Genomic DNA, 20,130 nt, shown 5'->3' on the forward strand with positions numbered 1-20,130 from the left:
TTTTACAACCGGATATGAGTGCGACTCTGGTCTGGGGCTGCGTTCGAAGAATCTACTAATTTATTATTATTATTATTATTATTAGTTATCCATCTAAAAACAAAATAAAACGGAAGGAAAAGATGTTAGCCGCAGCATCTGCTCACGAAGCTTGAAGCACCTGAGCTGCTACTAATGAACCTGCAACTAGGGTTTCTTGTGGTCCACGCGACCTCAAATCCTATCTCAAATCCCATCTCAAAACAGCCCCATTTTCGTGGGTGAACTGCCATACTCCACCACAACAAGGAACTCGCCAAGAACGTTCAAGCTTTCCTGTGTTCGTAACAGTGTGCTTGGTGTTTCATTAAAGACGTCTGCTGTCTGTCTTTTCCTCGAAAGGAAACATTGCCAGGAATTTAGGACAGCGCCCAGCCAGTGCCGCTAAGCCTAGCGGCCTATCACGTTCTGTCCCGCAGCCGCTCGGTCATTTTATTTCTTTCTTACGTCACAGGTGACGCAAGGTGCTATTTTTGAATGTTAAAAGTTGGCGATAGCGCTCGCTTGCGTCGGTACCAAGGCCACGACGATTTTAAGTGACAGCAAAACTGCAGTAAGAAACTTCGCGAAAGGAAGAATCTCGGAAGAGGCCAAACACGTCCTCGAGGCGAGGCCGATAGAACGTAACATAGAGATAATATGGATCCCAGCGCATGAGTCTATTGCAGGAAATGAGGCTGCACACGAGCTTGCCCGAGCTCTCTATCACCGGGCGGCCGCAGAGCAGCCCTCCCGCATAGACATGAAAGATAGCCTAATTTCATACCACGAGATCACGGAACATTATAAGCTGAGCAGGAGGGTCTATCCGCCGCCCGACCGTTCCCTCGCAAAAGAGGAGGCAATTGCGTGGAGAAGATTGCAAGGGGGGAATCATATAAGCCCCTTCTGGGTATACATAACAATCTCCAAAGAGGAGAAAGACCAATATTGTATAACGTGCGGGGAGAGGGGCACTCTCGACCATGTCACATGGGAATGTGCTGGAAGCCCGGGCGCCGAGCAAAATATAGAAGATAGAGAAGCCTGGGAGACCTTGCTGCGGAGCGAGGACCCCGCTAAGCAGCAACAAGCCACCCGCCTGGCGGCTGAGGCCGTGAAGAGACAATGTGTCTTCACCAGACCTTAGTTTGCGAGGCTCCTAAGTAGGGCTCCCTTAGGCCTGCGTGCCGGGGGGTCCAAAAAGGAGTCTCATTTCGGTGGAAATAAACGTTTTGATGATGATGATGAATGTTAAAAGTCATGCGTCACGTCGTGGTAGCCAAGGGAACTACAAGCTCTTGTCCCGAATCCCTGGTGGTGTCCACCGCAGCCTAAAAGGAAAGTCCTAGTGGCTTCCGGCTGTACGGGGGGGGGGGGGGGGGGGTTGGCGTTCACTCACATAGAGAACCAGCTCCTGCTTGGTGGGCCCCGGGGCGTGCAGGGTGTCCCTCTCCCCCTGTCGCTGGTAGAAGAGCGTGGTGCCGGCGGCCGCGTACTCGCCGCTCCACTGGACCAGCCAGTCGCCGTTGAGGAAGAACTCGCCGTCAGCCGCGCCCTGGACGGCCACGTAGTTGCTCGAGGGGCCCAGCTCCTCCACGCGGAGGTTGCGGGCACCCTTGGGCACGCGTCCGACCTCGGTGTAGCCTGCGCGCCCAGTAAATGAGATGCATCTGCCATCGGGTCATCTCTACAGGCCCTGAGGAGTTCCGCAGACTAATGTGTGATGAAGAGAGACTTCTCACGGCTTCCTCCACTCCCTGGCGTTTTGTTTTCGAACGCTAATTCACGTCACATGGTGCACTCGTTAGGAATGCACAACGTTAAGTGAATGTAGTGTTCGGTAACCGAGCGCCTAGGTACTGAAAGGAGCGTAACACGATGTCAGTTCCTTTATAATTTTGTTTATTCTAAAAAGTCTTACTCGTAAAAGCGAACTGAAGATCTATTTACGTAAACATGCGAGTGCTTTCATAAATAACTTGGCCTCAAAGCAGAAGTATAGGTGAAACTCCAAGGCCGGTGTCACTGCTAGCATGCTACACTATATGGAGTGTCACTTGTCTTGGCCAAAAAAAGTCAGCGCTTCCGGAATTACCGCGACTGACACCAGAAGCTGACATCGCGCATAAAATTTGGGGCACGGATGTAGCGAACGTATGAGTTTCGCAGTACTACTGCCTACGTATGTGCCAGCCTGAGCTGCAGCTGGTATAGGTACTCCATAGATCCGCCATCTGTGTTCCTGCTTCTAGTAATCCTCTTTGCATACACTCATGACGCAACAAAGGTATATGCTTACATATCGTATGCACGAACACTTTCAAACACTTAGTATGATTCACTTCCCGACGACAAAGGATCTCAGTCCCAAATTTATTATATCAGGTGTTTCATGGAGGCCCGCCAATAATTTTTAAAAATAGAATTCGTGAGGTAGAAAGAAGCTTTTTGCGGCATACTAATACCAGTGCTGGCGGACGCGAAAAAAAAAATAAACAGGCGATTCATGTAAACTAGTAAAGTAATTGTCTAAATTCTAATAGTTACCTTTAAAGTTAAACTATTACCTATAGGCGCCCGCTTGCAATTTAGACATTTGTAGCCGGTCATTACTAATTGCCATATCAGTTTTTAGAATTTCGACAAAGCGATTACCCTCGCCGCTGTGGCTCAACTAATTTGGATCATTTATCGCACCATTCGAAAATCGCCCCCGTGGGAGGGTGCAAAGCGACGTAAATCAAACTTTGAAATCAATCAGCGACGTGACGCCGCTTCGCGCCCTCCCACCGGCGCTGTTTTCGAATGGCGCGATAAATGACCCAAATTAGTTGAGCCACAGCGGCGAGGGTAACTGCGTTTTCGAAATCCTAAAGCTGATATGACTATTACTAACGGCCGGTCACAAACCTCTAAATTGCAAGCGTGCGCCTATCGGTAATAGTTAGAAAGTTAACACTGGTATAACTGCGCCACAAAACGCTTCTTTTTACCTCACGAACCGTATTTTTAAAATTAGTGGTGGGCTTTCCTGAAATACCTGTTATAATGAATCCCACTGTGCAAGGGCTACGGGATGCAAGGGCTACGGGATCAGCACGCGCAGGAACCTCGCATCATCAATTGCTTCGGAACCAGCGGCATGTGCCATCACAGAGTCCATTACGGTGGATGCAGTGACAACGTCACAGAGATAAAAGCCGTGAAGCACACTGGCAGTCACTTTCCCTGCGGCTAATAGCTGAATTCCAGGCCACCAGCAAGTCTAATGACGGCTGCCGGGCAAGGGTACAGTATTTGGTGTGCACCGTAGCAGCGCCAAACTCGTCCCCTGTGCGGTCTGCGAAGAAAGTTGGCGCCAGCCACTTGAGATTGCCAAGAGCTCCATCAAAAATTCAGGGGGCACTTTGGCTCTCTAAAGTGCTGCAAGGTTCCTGGCGCACTGTTTGGCATTTACTGTGAAACAGTTTATGATGTACTAGTGCTTTATTTGACAACACACTTTGACTGCCGACTTTGACTGGTTGTTTAGCACGACTCTCTCTCTGCTTCGATGACTTCGGTTGTATCCATGGTTCTGTTCGCAGTAATGGGGTATGTAATGTGGTCACCCACGGACGCCTTACGCCCCCTGTCGGAGCGTACGACAACTATTTTATTAGTTGTCGCCTGCTCCAAAATGGGGCGTCAGGCATCCGTGGGTGACCTCATTACTGCGAATCCGCGCACTTTGACGTCATAACCATTTCGACCAACCGAAAAGCGTGACATCTCTGCTGACAACCTTCTGTAGACAACGATGAGGCATTAAAGGCATGAAGGAAAAAAAAACTAAGGTGGGAGCATGACGTCACGCGACCAGCGTTCGCAAGCCGAGTGTTTACGAAGCCGTTTTCTCCCTCAGTTTTTCGCTCTCCGAGTCTGTCCTTTATGTTTTGATTCTGGTATGTTTTAGTGCGCGCGTATGTGGGACCCGCGGCGCGGGCGTCTATAGCAAGGAGGTTGATCTACAGTCAGTCTGCCGCGCTAATCTGAGCATGCGCGCGCGCAGCGGAGCTAGATTTTACCGCACGCTATCACGTGGTGTGATCACGGGGGGGGGGGGGGGGGGCACTCTTTTTTTTTTACTATATCTTTACTTGTTAAGGCTAGGCTTCAAGGTTGTCGCCGGCCGCTCCCTCCTCAGTTTTTTTTCCTCCATGATTAAAGGCTTCCGCCTTAACAGAGCTAGCTGTCTGACCGACGGAACAGCGAGCGAGCACAGCTGAAGGGAGCAGCGACTGACCGATGCCTTCCTTCTGGAGGAACTCCTTGTGGACTGTGATGCAGCGGGTGCCGTCGCCGTGGCAGATGCCGCAGCGGTCCTCCTGGGCGCTCGTCTCGATGCCCCAGTCACAGGAGACCCGCTGCGAGAGACCAGACGGAGGGCGTGCGCCATTCATGTCTCTGCTGTGCGGGCCATGAGAAGGTGTCAGGCATTCTGACACACATCGCGATTCACGTGACAGTGACGACGACAAGGACAAGCGATTGTCATGGCCCTTTTCAGAACCTCCGCGGTGGCTCAGCGGCCTTGGCGCTCAGTTGCTGATCCTAAGGTCGCGGGATCGAATCCTGGCCGCGACGGCCGATTTTCGACGGAAGCAAAACACTAAAAAAGTCCGTGTGCTGCGCGATGTCAGTGTACCGTCTTTGCCAAAATTAGAAAGCCAACGGTGGTTTGCTTCTTAGCCGCGTAGCGAAGCAGTTATGGCAGCCCTTAAAGGGACTATGAAACAAATTAATTGAGATTACGTAAAGATAGGCAATCCATCACTCGTCACCCCAGCGAAAGAATTTTCGAGCTAGCATGAATAACAACGAAGTTATAGACGATTAAAAATCACGCTCCTCCTCTCCCCCTTCAACTCATACACGCGGAGCACCAAGAAAAAATAAAGAAAACAGCTCCGGGACTGGGCTCCGCCCATGAATACGTCATTCGCTGACGTTCGGTTTACGACTTCCGGTTGTCGCACTCCCGAGGAGCAGCGTGCGTCGGCAGCGTCTCTCCGGTCTCGGCGCTTTCTTTGCTCCCGAACTCCCGGCAGAAAGAGGCGGCAGAGGTAAATTGAAAACATATGCGTGAAGGCAATGCCCTGGCCCGCGCTTGCCCGAGGGGGTCGCGCGGCGCCTCGAGCAGACGATTTTCACCGCTACCGGAAGTGTGCCCGTGACGTCGTAGCTGCCGCGGCTTGAGCGAATGACAGCGTGTGGTGGCCTACCGACGTCATGGGACTAGTGACATCTGTTTTCCCGGTTTTGGTTTCAAAATCGCTCCCTACGAAGACACCAAACGGCCCGCGAATTTTAAAAAACGCGATTTTTAAAAAGCCATAATAAATTGCCGGCTCAGTTCCGAAGACTCATACTTGGTGTCAGTGCTTCTGAGCATAACTTCTAACATTTACAAGCGGCTTTTAATTCTTTTCATGGTCCCTTTAAGTTCTGAATCTGTGCGAAGTAAGGTGAACCATTGTAATCAAGTTTGGACAGCTTTTGGTGTTTAGGGGTGCCACAAAAGCTCCGTTAAACGGTTGGAAAGTAAAAATCTGCTGCTCGGCTAATTTCCGCAAAAGGGTGTACGTTAAATAACCAAAGCAGTAGGAACTAATTCGGAGTCCTCCACTACGGCGTCCCTCACAGCCAGAGGGCAGCTTCTGGACGTCAAACCCCACATTCCATGCCATCTTCCTTGTCGTGTTAGTCGCGCGATGTTTTTGATTTTGATTATTGGGGTTTAACCTCCCAAAGCAACTCAGGCTATAGGGACGCCGTAGTGAAGGGCTCCGGAAATTTCGACCCCCTGGGGTTCTTTAACGTGCACTGACATCGCACAGTACACGGACTTCTAGCATTTCGCCTCCATCGAAATTCGGCCGCGGCGGCCGGGATCGAACCCGCGTCTTTCGGGCTAGCAGCCGAGCGCCGTAACAACTTAACCACCGCGGCGGGGCACGATGTGCACGATGTGCAGTCATACCAGCGAGCCCAAATAGCTGTGCTCGTTAAGTGTGAAGCGAAACACTGCGTAAAAGGTAGCAGCCATACACGCACAACAGCAGCAAGGAGATCGACGCGGTCAAGGGGGCCGCGGTACGAACCCTGCACTTCCCGTTGATGCAGACGTCCCGCGAGCCCGGGCTGCACGGCGTGCCGTCGGTCACCGACTCCTTGAGCACGCGCGAGAAGAACTTGCCGTCCGGCTTGCAGTGCAGCTGACACGGGGTGGCTGCGAGGAACAACAGCCCGGGAGGAAATGAAACGGTAACGCGGCCGCCAGCTCGAAGGTAAACACTATACAGGCACACGTTCGCCTAGCTGTATGGGTAAAGTACAAAAGAGGCGAAAGCAAGCCTGGACTTCACAGTCCCGCCCTCTCGAGAGTGATTCGATCTCTTCTCCGCCCGCGGCTGAAATGGTCTGGAGCAATCACCGCCGAAAACAGGGACGGCTATATAAGCCAGAACAGGCGCCACTGATTTTGTCTGCGGCGGTAACTCAACCAAGCGCCCGCACTGTCACTTTTGCCGCTTCAGTTTTTTTTTTCTCCCGCGCTGCCGCTGTCTGGAGCGACCTATCCAACGACATCGCTGCCAATCATGTGCTCATTCAATTTCGCCGAAAATGTTATGTCAACTTTCGCTGCGTTAGCACTTAATCATCATAATGTTTGTTCCCAGTCCTCATGTACTACACTCTCACTGGGATTTTAAGGTAATCAAATGAAAATAAAATTAAATGAAGTCTAGCAGCCGCGTTATCACTGACAGCTTTGTGCGGCACGCGGTATCTAAAGCATTGGGAAGAGCAATACCCGGAGGACCTTGAAAGACAAACAGCTGGCCTCCCACGGACCTGTGACATATCCATGTGAAAGCCGCTTCGTCACAGCGAAGCAGAGTGGCACGTCCCCCTTGATTTGTTCTTAAAAGTTGATTTCCCTCTATTTTACACTGTCAGTATATATAAACCACAAGACTATTGCAAACACAGCCAGTATAGTATGAGGGGCTTTATATGTATAATTTGATTTTACTGAACGTGCCAAACATGGCGCAGTAAAATAGAAAATAATTAAGAAAGCATTTCACACTAAGCAACAAATTTTCGAGGGTCCTTTTAGCCAAAATATACAACGCGACTTCCCCGGTACCATACAACGCATAACTGCACTGCTCAGCTAGTAAAAACGCACTTGGATTTTATGGCCGCGAATACGCGCGCAGACGCGAGGCGCTGTCATGCATGTAGAAAAAAAAAGGGGGTGGCATATAACGCCACAAAACTAGGCTTAGTGGTTAAACGAGTAAGGTCTGTCACAATTATTTAGAATTCCAGTTATTTCAAAACGGCGTGCTACCGCATTCTATCGAGTCGGACATACCGGGTGTGGAGACCGGAGACCAGTTGAACAGTTCCCCTTGGTACGAGACATTGTTGAAGTGACTGCACTGCTGGGCGCGAAAACTGGGTGCGTCTTCGGCACAGCTCTGCGGCCAAGCAACAGCGGCGAAGAATGAAAACATATCAGTGTTGATTCGGATGCAAATAATCCCCAAAACCACCTCAGAAGCATTTTCGATTTTTGTCAGTCATACCTGAGTGTTGCACATTCTGTAGCGTTTCCTCTCTCCTATACAGTAGCGTCCACCGTAGGCCGGCCTGGAAACAAAGGAAGCAAGTGTACTCAATGAACCCTGATTACCCGATTCATGACGTGTACCCTATTTTCATGTTTGTAAAAATAAAAAAAAAACATAGTTTGTGAATAAGCCCAAAGCAACGTTCATATCTGCTTCCGCTTTGGTGCTCGTCGTTCTCTTGACGGTTCTTCGCTGTCATCGTGGAGACGGCACTTCAATGCAAAAGATGCGCAACAACACAGCTGCAAGGCCAGCAGTCGGAGGCGAATGGACGTTAATGGCGATAACAAAAAGCATCTTCCACGCCCTTCACACTCGCGTGGGCCAGGCTGACTAGCCTGACAAACGGGGAATCGAGCTATACCTGCGTCTTGTCTGTGAAAAGAGACCACCATCGCGAGTGAGTCGGGTAAACAATGCGCACCTTGAATTTTCGTTAGCGGCACCGATTTCCACAACAATTTACGATTTATTTCTTACACATGGAGCTCCATGCATCCTGAAGGTAACGGGAACCGGAACAAAGTGAGAACAACGTGCGGCTAAGCTCCACAATTTCGGATGGTAATTTTTGTTATATAAAAAGGTAGACTTATACGCGGTATACGTGGTTCTGCATAGCGTCCCTAATATGTAAACCATACAAGCTGCCAGCGCAAAAAGGCTAAACCGACATGTTGCGACGCTAGTGACACAGCGACACTAGGGCTGGTAGTAGCGTGGTTTCGGTTTCGCATCTTTGCAACGCGCACGCCGTTGTGAGGCTCCATTTTCATTAAAAAAAAAAGTGCGGCTTAGAATCGGATAAATACGGTAAGCTGTTGCACCCGGAGTGGTTGGTAGTCGTTGGTCAGAACAAAAAACATTGTTTGTGCGGGAAGAAAACTAATCAATATGGCTCCGATAAGGAAGCCAAAAGATACATTCGGAAATCATGACTTCGAGGGGTTGGGATTCTGTACACCAAGCAGCATATCTTAATCGAAACTGCGGTGAGAAGACGTTTGAGATATAAACCAAAAACTGCCATCACCTATGCCAAAGAACAGTTTAACCAAAAGTAAGTCACCATCATCTCCGTTCAGGCTTTTTTTTTTTTTTTCGTGCACAAAACTGGGCACACTACTTAACAGGACAGAAATGCAGCACCATCAGCAGCGCCAGTAGCGCGTTTTAATTCGGCATCTTTTACAAGACCGGCTTCATCAAATCGAATTCTCGATACGATTTTTGCCGTTTGGCACCGCTCAAGCATGAGAAAACGAAACTTCGCGACCCTTGAAAATACTATTATCGCACGAATAGGAGCCACTTATTCCCAATTTTCACACGTGCCACAAATGCTTCCACTCTCTTCTCGACTTCCGAGTCTTCACACAATATGGCTTACACAATGTTTTGTGCTATGTTTTCGTGAGAAAGCGTAGTAATGAATTTTAGTGGCGAAGCGAAACCTGCGTACCACCTTACGTACTTTGAATTTCTTATCAGATTATTGTGCCGTCTCGTTCAAAAACTCACAGCTAATCCGCGGCAACCATGCAGTACAACCAACACTGACAAAGCACTTCATTCACGCTGTAGGATAATGTCGTACGAAGCTCAATTCGACAAAACATTTCTGCATCACCCGGTACTGCTCAGCGTTCCCGCCACAGCGCCAGTGCAGAGGTGATTTTTTTGAACGCGTCTATGGATGAAACTTTCCTTCAGATAGATAGAGCTAATAAGAGAACAGCCGGAATGATACTGCACTTTCAACTACCTGGAGGAAATATTTCCAGCCAGAACAACGACTCATCCAGAGTAAAATAAAGATTCAGCAAGAACGCCCGAACATCTTCCATTGATGGGACACTAAGGACACTAAGGACACAATGCACGAACACCACCTGCAGCATTTAGGCAGCATATTTCCCCGTGGCAGCACGCGAAGAAGCCAACATTGCACCGCGTACCTGGGGTGGTCGCAGTGCCTCTCGGAGACCATGACGCCGCCTCCGCAGCTGCGCGAGCACTCGGACCAGTTGGACCAGGGACCCCAGTGGCCGTCGATGGCCTCCGGCCGCTCACCCATCTCGGTGCATTCGCCCAGGTAGCACCACTGAATGCACCACCGGACACGCACAACAGAGACAGAGAGAGGCACGGGTGAGACGATAATGTAGGGATCAAGTGACAGCGGGCAATGATAAATAAGCGGTATCTGCCACACCCCCAGGTTGCAAGTGCACTCTGAACAAATCATTTCCATAAAAGCGCTGTTATGTTTGCGCGTAGTGGTAAGGTAACTGACAAAACCTTCGTTTTAAGCAATATTTTCTTTAGCTGGCTATACCAACGGTAGCATATCTGACACAGGATGCGATATCTGTCAGCTCGAGTGGGGTGTCAAAAGTTAGCGTTATTTCCGTCTCCTGTTACCCCATATTGCGGGATTTTTCATTAAACACCGACAATTTAAAAAGTGGCGTCGTCTTCTCGGTCTGCTTTCTCGATCCTCCTCTCCGGGGTACCGAAATTGAAAAAATAAATTGGTTTCAGGAAAGGAGAGGGGCAGTAACTGTCTCACTTTCCGGTGGACACCTCAACCACGCCGTGAGGGAAGGGACGAAAGAGAGAGTGAAAGAAATAATGCCAGGTGCCGTCGAGGAGGTCTCCAGAATAATTTAGACCACCTGGGGTGCTCTTAACATGCACTGACATCCCACAGAGCAGGGGGCCTTGCGACGCCAGTGGTCGCAAGGTAGGCAGTTATAGCCGTCCAGTTATCCTCCATTTTTCAACTTTTAAGAAGATTGCGCTCTTGCCCAAAGGCTGAATTGCCACACAACAAGAGCAGCCAACAGACCGTACCTTGTTCTTGTCGCAGACGGTCCCCTGGGCGGCGGGCTCCATCTTTGTGACGCACTTGTTGCCCAGGCGGCACCACAGCGTCCGGCACACTTCCTGGCACGGGACACACCCGGAGTCAAGCCACACGAACGCACGCACTCGGGGAGACGCGAAGGCGGGCACAGCATGGGTCATTTTACTCTAAGACTGGTGTTTTAGTTTCCAGTAAAACGATTAAGCATAAAGCAGTTGTCAGCCCTCCTCCTCGAACTAACTCGTTACTTTTTCACGCTTACTGTAAAGCGTGCTTTGCCTGCAACATTCACGTGTTTTGCAGAAAAGCCTGTAGCTGTCCTCCGAGTGACATGGATCAAGTGCATACCACGCATTGCAGACGCTCGGCCAGCATGAAATCAGCGACACGCAGTGGGGACAAGTGACAAGGAAGAAGAGAGGACAGGGGAGGAGGAGAGAGAAGGAGAGAGAAGGAGCCCGCTCACCTCGATGCCGGCGCAGTGCTGGGCGGCGGGGCCGTACTGCAGCCGGCACTGGTGGTCGGCGTCGTACATGGCGCCCGGAGGAAGCAGCGGGAAGGTGAATTGGTGCGCCAGCGGCTCGTCGTCCAGGCAGCTGCCCCAGTCGCGGCTGCGACGCACGAATTACCGCAAGTCGGCACAGTGACGCGGAAAGGAGCAGCGGTCATCCACTGAATTTAGTGCCTGATCCGTGCCCGCACTTTACGTGCCCGTAAAGTGCACTTTACGTGCACTTTACGCCCATCAAACCACCAAACGCCCATCAGTAGATAAGAATCGACAAATACGAGAATTTTATTTCACGAGTCGTACCGACGTCAATTTTACGACGTAGCTGCTATTTATTTCCCTGTAACGACGTACGTAAAGTGCAATTTACGTGCACTTTACGTGCACCACAATAACTAAAATCGCAGGTCTGCACACAAAAGTTGTGGCGAACAGTCGGCGTTTGAACAAACGGCACAGGTAACTGGCCCTCAGTCAGTTGGTACAGCATCATCTTAGGAGCTTCAGATTAATGCGGAAGATATGAGTGCCAGAGACACTATTATCAGACCGCGGTGCGCTACAGATATAGAGAATGCAGGAAGATGGGATTCTCGACAGCACAAAACAAAAGGAACAACGAAATGAGAAGCTTCAGTCTGCTAGCCAACTTTTCGACAAGAATACGAAGACAACTTCCCTTGTCGAAACGTTGACCAGCAGACTGAGGCTCCCCGTCAACCTTTGTTCACTTCTTTTTTGTGTGCATTAATAAAATATCGCTTTTACAATCTTCATGCAAATGTTATACAGGGTGGCCAATCAACCGGCAGCCGAACCGTGCAGCCGCCAAAGACAGAGAGAGAGAGAGATTAGCGCAGAGGCCGCACTCACTCTAGGAAGCGGGTGATCTCTTCTCGACTACAATTGGACCAGACGAGCGGCGACGGGTCCGAGCTGAGGTGGGGTGCCATCACGTGCTGCCGAAGACCCGCCGGCGCCTGGCATCCGTTGTGCGGCCCGTCGTGGCTCATGCCGAAGCTGCGCAGAATAACACGCTGTCAAAGCCATCCAGTGAGTCAGCAGTGACAGAGATCTGAATAAACTACAATAGACTTTCGGGCTCCCCGGTGGAGCATCTTGACGCTAGAGTAGAGCAGCAGCGGAGACAAAGGACACGCAGGAAAGTGACACACAGCGTGTAAGTAGTCTTGTTACTCTCAGTCGCTTGTCCCCGGTGGTGCGTTATGATAACGTCACGTAAATCACTCATGTCTTCACATTGTCCTCCAGTTGCATTGTCTAAGAGACCTGAAATAGGAGAGTCGGGGTCAGCGCGAAAAAGTACTCGCGAAATATAAATGTTACAAGCTAGGCTACATCGTTCTGCTTGAATAGCTTCCCAACTATCATTGAGCTTAACATTTGCCACTTAGTCGAGTAGTTTTTCCCAACAAGATGCTCAGGATTCTATTTCGCACGCCGCCATTACCGCCGCTTTCACATTTTCAAAATAATACAGAGAATTCGGCTAATTGCTGATTGATCAGCATGATGGTCCAGCACGACGTTACAGAAGTGGTAGCGGCCATGTCGTCTTTCTTTTCTCGTCCCTGGTGATAAAGGATAGCCTTCTCTGTGGGCCTCTGCCACCAACTTTGGAACCTTCAAAGTTTCGCTGATTAGCTGTACAGGGTATGCAAACTATTGTTTGTGCAGACAGACAAACTACAAGCGCCTATTATCAACAGTACGCAGGACTCGAACAAGTTGATTCAGTGGTTCCAGAAACTATGCAGTCGATAACGGCTATAGCATACTGGGGAGGCCAGACTGGAAACGGGAGGAAAAAAAAAGCGTATCTCGGTCTGTAGTAAACTGCATTTTAAGAGAATATCCGCTTTCCGAGGCAAGTCTTTTTGCACTACGCCGCGGTTTTGTCAAACAGTTTTATTCACCACCACTAAGCGTTTGACAAGCAGTGCAGCTGCACGGTAAGTCGGATTACTTTCGACATATCTTTGGAACAAAGCTGTATTAAGGGTTAGACAATATGAAGATAAACGCGACGAGTGACATGACACGAAGAGTGCCGTTAGCGATCAGTATAAGCGGGAAAGAAGTAGAAAAAAAGGCGGGAGCGGACGTTGATACGATAATCACTAAAGTAAATATGAAGGTCAACTTAGTACAATGAAAATTAGTCAAGGAAAATAACATCCATGGTGAAACATTTAACTGTCCAGATAGTATCCAATGGAACGTGACTAACAAGCCTGCCGCGGCGTTTCATCGACTACAGCGTTCTGCTGTTCAGCATAAGTCTCTGGACTCGATCCCTGTCGCGGCAACCGCGTTTCGGGAAAAGCGAAATGCAAAAGCGTCGTCTCTGTGGCGAAACTTTGGAGCTCGTTAGCGAACTTTCAGTGCTCGGAAATAATTCGAACGCCTCCGCCACCACGTGCCTCGTGTTTTAGTTGTAGCTATGGCGCGTAAAAGTTTGTGAATATATTTTTACACATGACCGACACAAACACCAGCGTCCTTCACATCACTTACTTTACTGTCACCACGTTCGTACCGGACCACTGTGAAAATATCACGAAAGCCGATTATCAGCGAGCTAATTTAAGTGCTTACTATGCTACACGATCTGATCTCCATCAGAAAAAAAGCCAGCAAGAAACGGAACCAAAAGCTTTAGCAAAAATAAAAAATAACTGCCCTCTTTCGCAAGATTTAAAAAAAAAAAACAGCGATGACACGCGTAAGAGGGTCAAGCTTTGTCCATGATGCTTTGAGTAGAACCACACGTTCCTAGCATTTAGGCTGCAAGCCAGTCCTCATATAGTGCACCACACTGGCTAGTAGACGCCCCTGTCAAACATGACAAATGATCAGCACGCTGGCAGCGAAGAGACGTCAACGCTTTCAACAGTCGCAACGCGACTGCCGATGACAGCGACGTCGCGGCCCCTGTCCTCGGTCAGGACAGAGTCAGTGCAATACTCTACCGGTGACAGAGACTCAAGGCGAAGTGTCGCGACGCTGACAACATGCTCAAACTGCAGGTGAGCAAGAGTGCATGCAGTATGCGGGAGTACTATGGCGAGTTGCGATACCACCGTTTTCAAGCTGCTTCTTGCGGTAACGTAGGATGTCCAGAGACGGCAGTTTCGACAGCTGCGATGACAGCGAGAGCTGTTTATTGGTTACATTCTGCTGCTGACCTCGCGCAGCTCTTCCCCGCGATCAGGTGAACATCCTGTTCACGCAGTGCGTGTCTAACGCCTCGTGCGATGCCGGAGCACGTTAAATATCTCCAAGTGCTCGAAATTATTGCACTACCCGCCACGGAGGCGCAGTGCTTAGGGCGCTCGGCTACTGAGCCAGAGTTTGCGGGTTCGAACCCGGCCAAGGCGGCCGCGTTTCGATGCAGGAGAAACGCACAGGCGCCCGTGTGCTGTGCGATGTCAGTGCGCGTTAAAGATACCCAGGTGGTCGAAATTATTCCGGAGACCACCACTACGGCACCTCTTTATCTCTTTCTTCTTGCACTCCCACCTTCCTCCCTTCCCTTACGGCGCGGTTCGGGTTCTCTTTTATAAGCGAGAAAACTGTGTAAAAGCGAAGTACATTTGGCGCTACCGCTTGCGGATTCGTAGAACTGAAGGTTTTTTCAAAAACTCACTTCTCGGTGGACACCTAAACCCCGCCATGGGGCAAGGGAGGAAGGTGGGAGTGAAAGAAGAAAGAGGTGCCACAGTTGATAACTCGGGAATAATTCGGACCACCCTGAGACCTTTAACGTGCACTGACATCGCACAGCACACGGGTGCATTTTGCATTTCGCCTTCATCGAAACGTGGCCGCGGTTCGAATCCGGGTACTTTGGCTCAGCAGCCAAAGTTCGAGCACAACCGGGAAGACCTGGGGGAGAGATGGGCAGCTTCACGCTGACTGCATTGGTTTCACTATACATATTAAACAGAACAGCCAACGTGGGAAGGATGGGAGGCTGCCCTTCTGTCCGGCTCGGACCTCGCCGACCAACGAGCCCTCGTCGAAAGAGCACGGACGAAGACCTTTGTCAACGGAATCCTGGAATGAGGACCCGACCACCTTCCCCTAATTCCCCTCCGCTTTTTTCCTCATTAAATGTTTTCATTATCGTCATCTCTCTCAGTGCCGCCTCAGCTCGCTTCTTGGAGTTTCGCTCGTGGTTATAAAACAGCGTGTTGCGTGGCTTCAGGCGGTCCTCGATCAGGTTTCGTCGACCGAAGAAAGACGAGCCCCGACTTTCGGGAAGCCGTCGTTAGCTTTGGTAGCTGAGTGTAATGTAGTGTCAGCTTTGGCGGCTAAGTCTTCAGTCAGCTTTGGTAGCTGAGTGTTAAATAAGTGTTCGTTACTTTTGCAAGCACGTGTTGTCTGTACCATCGTGTTTGATAAAGTTAAATTTCACATGTTCCATGTGTGTCGTCCGTCTACCGTCCAAAAGCGGCAGTGCGCTACGATGGCAGTGCGCTACGAATCCTCCACCAAATCAACTGGTGGTGGTGGTGGTGAAAACATTTATTAAATCATAGGGAGAGGTGTTGGGGGTCGTGACTTGAAGGGTCACGCCCTTACAACCACTAGAACATCGAAAGCACAGAAAGCAACCTGAGTTCATAGGAGCCCAGCGAGTGTGTCTTTTAGTCGTTTTTTTTTTCTCTCCTTGCACACACGAGCGATTTAGAAAGCCGGTCATCTACTTATTTGCTTGCATAACAACTTTATGTGACATAAATGAGCAAAACATAACCCTGAAACCCTGAAAGCGATGCCGCATCAGGAAGTGACAAAAATCCCATAATTATCATCTCGGAGGCTAATTTGTTTTTCCATGTAATTTTGGCCCGTTCCCGGGACAATTTTGAAGATTTGAAAATTTTTCTCCAAATGGGTAATATTTTCTCAGTGAAATGGTTAAATTAACTTCGTCACAAATTCAGAACGTCCAAGTTGGCCGAAGGTACGCTAATGAGTCGCGCATTTAAGCGTGTTCTGTAGGGAAAAAATTGGCAGTGGCTTAGCTCAGCTAGGCCAGGATATACGTAGCGAAAGCAGTTTCGTCTACTGACATTTCGGTAGCGACACGCCGTCGTTGTCGTTCAGCAGCTTGGCGGCGTCTCTTCGCGAGACGTTCCTCTCGTTCTTCGGGCGTCTCGGCCGACCGCTTAGCCTTTCTCGCTTGGTTTTCACGCTGTCGGTCGGTCTTGTGCCATGCAACGACTTCTGGATCGGAAGACTCAATTTCACGCAGCCTGTACTGCTGCCGTGACGGCCGCCTTCTTCCATGGTGCGCGTCTGAGGAGCGAGCGCATCTCTTCCGGCTTATGTCCCAGCTGCGCGGCGCGACTCTGCGCATGCGCAGTGCGGCGAAGCGGCTGCGGCGCTGCGGCACCATGGCAGCCATCGTACTGGTTGCCATAGCAACGGCGCATGCGTAGTAGTGGCCTTTGGCAGGCACCGCGAAATGCGCTTCTGCTAGCCTATTGCAGCTTTCGCTACAAAAGCGAAATCGCAGTGGCTTCTGCCGGGTTCATATGTGCACTTTGTGTCGTGACACCGCGTCTGTCTGTCGGTACTGAAGTGAAATCCGCAACTCGCACCACCTGATTAGAGGGGCCCCACTTTCTGGTACGGACAGCGCTATAATCACGCACTGTTTTAACACGCAAGAAAAAATTAGCGAATTCATCGTCGACGTTAGCTTTCAGTTCAGTGCCCCTTAAGTCATACAGAGTGGAGGTCGCGTGAACAAAACTTTCGCTACGAACAAAACTTCGCCAATATGCGAAAAAAAGATGTCCATACGATTTCTAATGCTCCTCTTGACACTGCGCTCACGTCCACTAGAAGCGAAACTGCTTACGGAGCGTCGAGTCTCTCCGGAACCTTCAGTACGTGCTTCGAGGTCACGCACAGCGAAATTCACGTGCCTAAGAAGCGGTCGGAGAGCAGAGTGGACAGCACGCGACACAGTTGTCGAAGGAGCAAGTTATCAGGCGCGGAAACATGCAGGATGAGCGGTGCGAATTGGACCCCTCCCTCCAAGAGTGACATATAGCTCCGCCCATAGCCTTGGCTCTAAAGAAAGGGGGCGCCCGGCAGGTGAAAACGGCTCGCGAAACCGACAAACACTGGATTTCAACGCATCCATGCAGGACGCCACTCACGTCCCTTTTGCGTTTTCTTGTAACGCTTAAAAGCAATGCGTTAACTGTGGAACGCCACTCGAGCCGCCACAATTGGCGGACAGTAGCGCTCGTAGACCGCACATCTCGGTTTAGCCGCAATGTAGGCAGCACAATGAGTCAATAGTTTATAGAGCCCGGATATATCGAACTCGCATATGTCGAATACTTGTTTATATCGAAGGGTCAGGACATCCCCTTTAAAATGTCATGCACAAGTATAGTGGTGCTGTTCGCGTTTATCGAACTCGTGTTGAGCAGAACATACGATATTGAAAGGCGTGTCAAGCCCCTGCAAGTGGCGCTTCTCCTAATGGCGCTCTTCAATTTCTCTCCGTGCATGAGGACGGGTCGGCTGCGCAGCCTTCGGCACCTGCTGGCAGCTCCAGCCCTGTGAAACCACGTGACGAGACATCACGGCGGCTTCACGGCGGCGGCGGCTTCACGGCGGAGGCGGCTTCACTGCGGTGAAGCTAACCTAACTGAAGCTTAGCGCCGCGCGGTCTTCGCCTAGCATGCTTCGCTGCCGAAGGCGTTGCGAAAACTTACTGTACCTTAGCTTTAATTACATTATTCTATCTATAGTGTCTTGGTAACAAGTGGTATAGTGTTATAGTGCCTTGGTAACAATTTCTTGATATGTGGCTAGCTCCACAGCATCATGTGCTGCGACTTCGATGCGAAGCAGGTTAGGGCTAGCAACGCCTAGCTTTCGATTCTCTGTCAGCACAGCACGCAGGCAGGGCGGCACGTTACTGCATGAAGCACGTCACTTGCGTTTGGCAATGTATTCTTGCTTCTAAGCTACAGATAAAATTATCTATTGTCATTTATTGCATACAAAGTTATCGATATATCGAACTATTTCGCGAGTTCCGGTATATCGAACACACCACTTCGACAAGAACTACGCACCAATTTACAGTAGTTTTTTTTTTCTTTTTCGACATTATTGTCGCACTGCTGTTCTTTCGTACAGTGATTGCAACCTCGTACTCGATGCTCTATCTGTACAAACGATTCTCTATCTCTTCCAACAGAAACCTCGTAGTTAAAGAAAACGGAGTGTCTAGCGTTCCGTCCAGACGGAACATTTGCCGCCGCTGCAGTTCCGTCCAGACGGTATATTTAATGCAGCTAGAGTTCTGTCCATACAGTAGAGAGTTTTAGTTTCACTTAGGTAGAAGCTTCACGTACGTAGAGCGCTTACGGGTCACCAGTGCGCATTCGCAGAACGTGAAGTGTCTGCGTGAGTCGCACGGACGTACGCGAGATTCGGATCATTGCGTTGCGGTCTTCACGTTGCTTGCGTACGTGGCGTTGGCAAAATGGCGGCGCCCTGCCCGCCCGCTTCACAACGATAACAGCTTCGTCGCTAATCCCTCGACGTGGTATCGTGCTGTAAACTGCTGTATTTGCCTTCAGTTGGCCCATTCTTGCTCTCTCATGAAGGTCTAGGTGAGAACTAGCTTTTGTTTTCCAGTTAGAAATCCATTTCAGCAGCTCCTAAGCCTGACGCAGAAGCGTTCGTGGTCGTCATAGCAACGAGTGTGAAAGAAAATTAGTTTTCTTTATCTGTACTAGATGGCGCGGCACAACATGCTAGCGCATTTTTTAGGTTCTATGGCAGGTGTACACAGTTTGCGTCCCGTACGTGTAGCTAAAACAGTACGAAGCGGTAAAAAAGTACGAAAGCACGAGCGTACGCTACGTAGACTGCTCACGTTTACGTTAGTGAAGGTTCTACGTACACATAACTAAAACTGTCTAATGTCCTTACTGTCTAGACTATACGCCTAGCGCATGCCGTCATAAAGTGTACAAACATTAGTTGCTACACGCTTTTATTGCTTTTATTTCGGTTCAGTCGACGCTAGAAGCGCTGTCACACACTAGACGGAACAGGATTGCCACTTTTTTAAACGGGTATGCAAAAGTCTGCAAGCAAACTGGGTTCCCAATCCCTAACACCAACTTTAATTCCGTCTGGACATAACTCTTGTGGCAGATAATGCTGGACGGAACTGTATGGTGTCAGATACAGCTCCATCTGCACGGAACCCAATAGCTATTAGCAGTTCCGTCTGGACGGAACTTTAGCGCAAATTGTAGTTCCGTCCGGACGGAACTCTAGCGCAAATTGTAGTTCCGTCTGGACGGAACTCTAGCCACAGCCTAAAGAAAAATTCGTCCTGGCCCGGGGTTCGAACCCAGTACCACCCCTTTATCTGAGCAGTCGCTCAACCAACAGGTAGAGCTAACCGGGACGGCTAGCATATGGTAGAGCGACAGCGAAGGAATCAATAACTCTAAGTGGGAACAGTGTTGGTCAAATGTTTATGGGAATCCCACAAGGCACGTGGAATAGATCTGTAATTCCACCTTGGGGGATTCCCATAAACATCCGACCATCGCGGAGCTATACGGCGATCTGGTGACGGCCTGCTTGCTGCTACGTAAAACATCCTCGAAAAGGATATCTGTATGCCCACCCAAAAACCACGCGTATTCCCGTCACTCACTTGTGTCCGATCTCGTGGGCGATGGTGTAGGCGAGCGTGAGGCCCGAGTCCTGGTTGACGTTGCAGCTGCGCTGTGGCTGGCACATGCCGGCCACCTCGGCCAGACCCAGCGTCGAGCACAGCTCAAGGCCCGGAGCGCACATGTTGAATCTGCAAGAGAGCACGGGGCACGTTTCTCTTTTAACGCCAACACGCTGGCGACAAGGCGAAACACTTTCGAGCGATTCTGCTGCAGGTCTACGCCGAAGACACGGAGCCCCGCACTGACGCACTGAAGAACGGTCGCAAGCCTGCGCCGCACCTT

The 20,130-nt window shown here is 50.0% G+C and overlaps 1 protein-coding gene across 1 annotated transcript in view; it reads right to left on the bottom strand.

The window, feature by feature from the left end:
* LOC149342741 (A disintegrin and metalloproteinase with thrombospondin motifs 7-like) overlaps positions 1–20,130 on the bottom strand; it is a 120,771-nt gene that overhangs the window by 14,937 nt on the left and 85,704 nt on the right. Inside the window, exons 7-16 of the mRNA XM_089545214.1 lie at positions 19,827–19,976; positions 11,960–12,106; positions 11,042–11,186; positions 10,563–10,655; positions 9,665–9,810; positions 7,662–7,725; positions 7,448–7,553; positions 6,165–6,292; positions 4,307–4,427; positions 1,421–1,665 (exon numbers count right to left, since the gene is read on the bottom strand). Coding sequence (XP_089401340.1) covers positions 1,421–1,665; positions 4,307–4,427; positions 6,165–6,292; positions 7,448–7,553; positions 7,662–7,725; positions 9,665–9,810; positions 10,563–10,655; positions 11,042–11,186; positions 11,960–12,106; positions 19,827–19,976 — 1,345 coding nt within the window. The remainder of the gene's footprint in view (positions 1–1,420; positions 1,666–4,306; positions 4,428–6,164; positions 6,293–7,447; positions 7,554–7,661; positions 7,726–9,664; positions 9,811–10,562; positions 10,656–11,041; positions 11,187–11,959; positions 12,107–19,826; positions 19,977–20,130) is intronic.

The sequence above is a fragment of the Amblyomma mixtum genome, chromosome 5 (genome assembly GCF_055824585.1).
Source record: "Amblyomma mixtum isolate Tamu chromosome 5, ASM5582458v1, whole genome shotgun sequence".
Lineage (NCBI taxonomy): Eukaryota > Metazoa > Arthropoda > Arachnida > Ixodida > Ixodidae > Amblyomma > Amblyomma mixtum.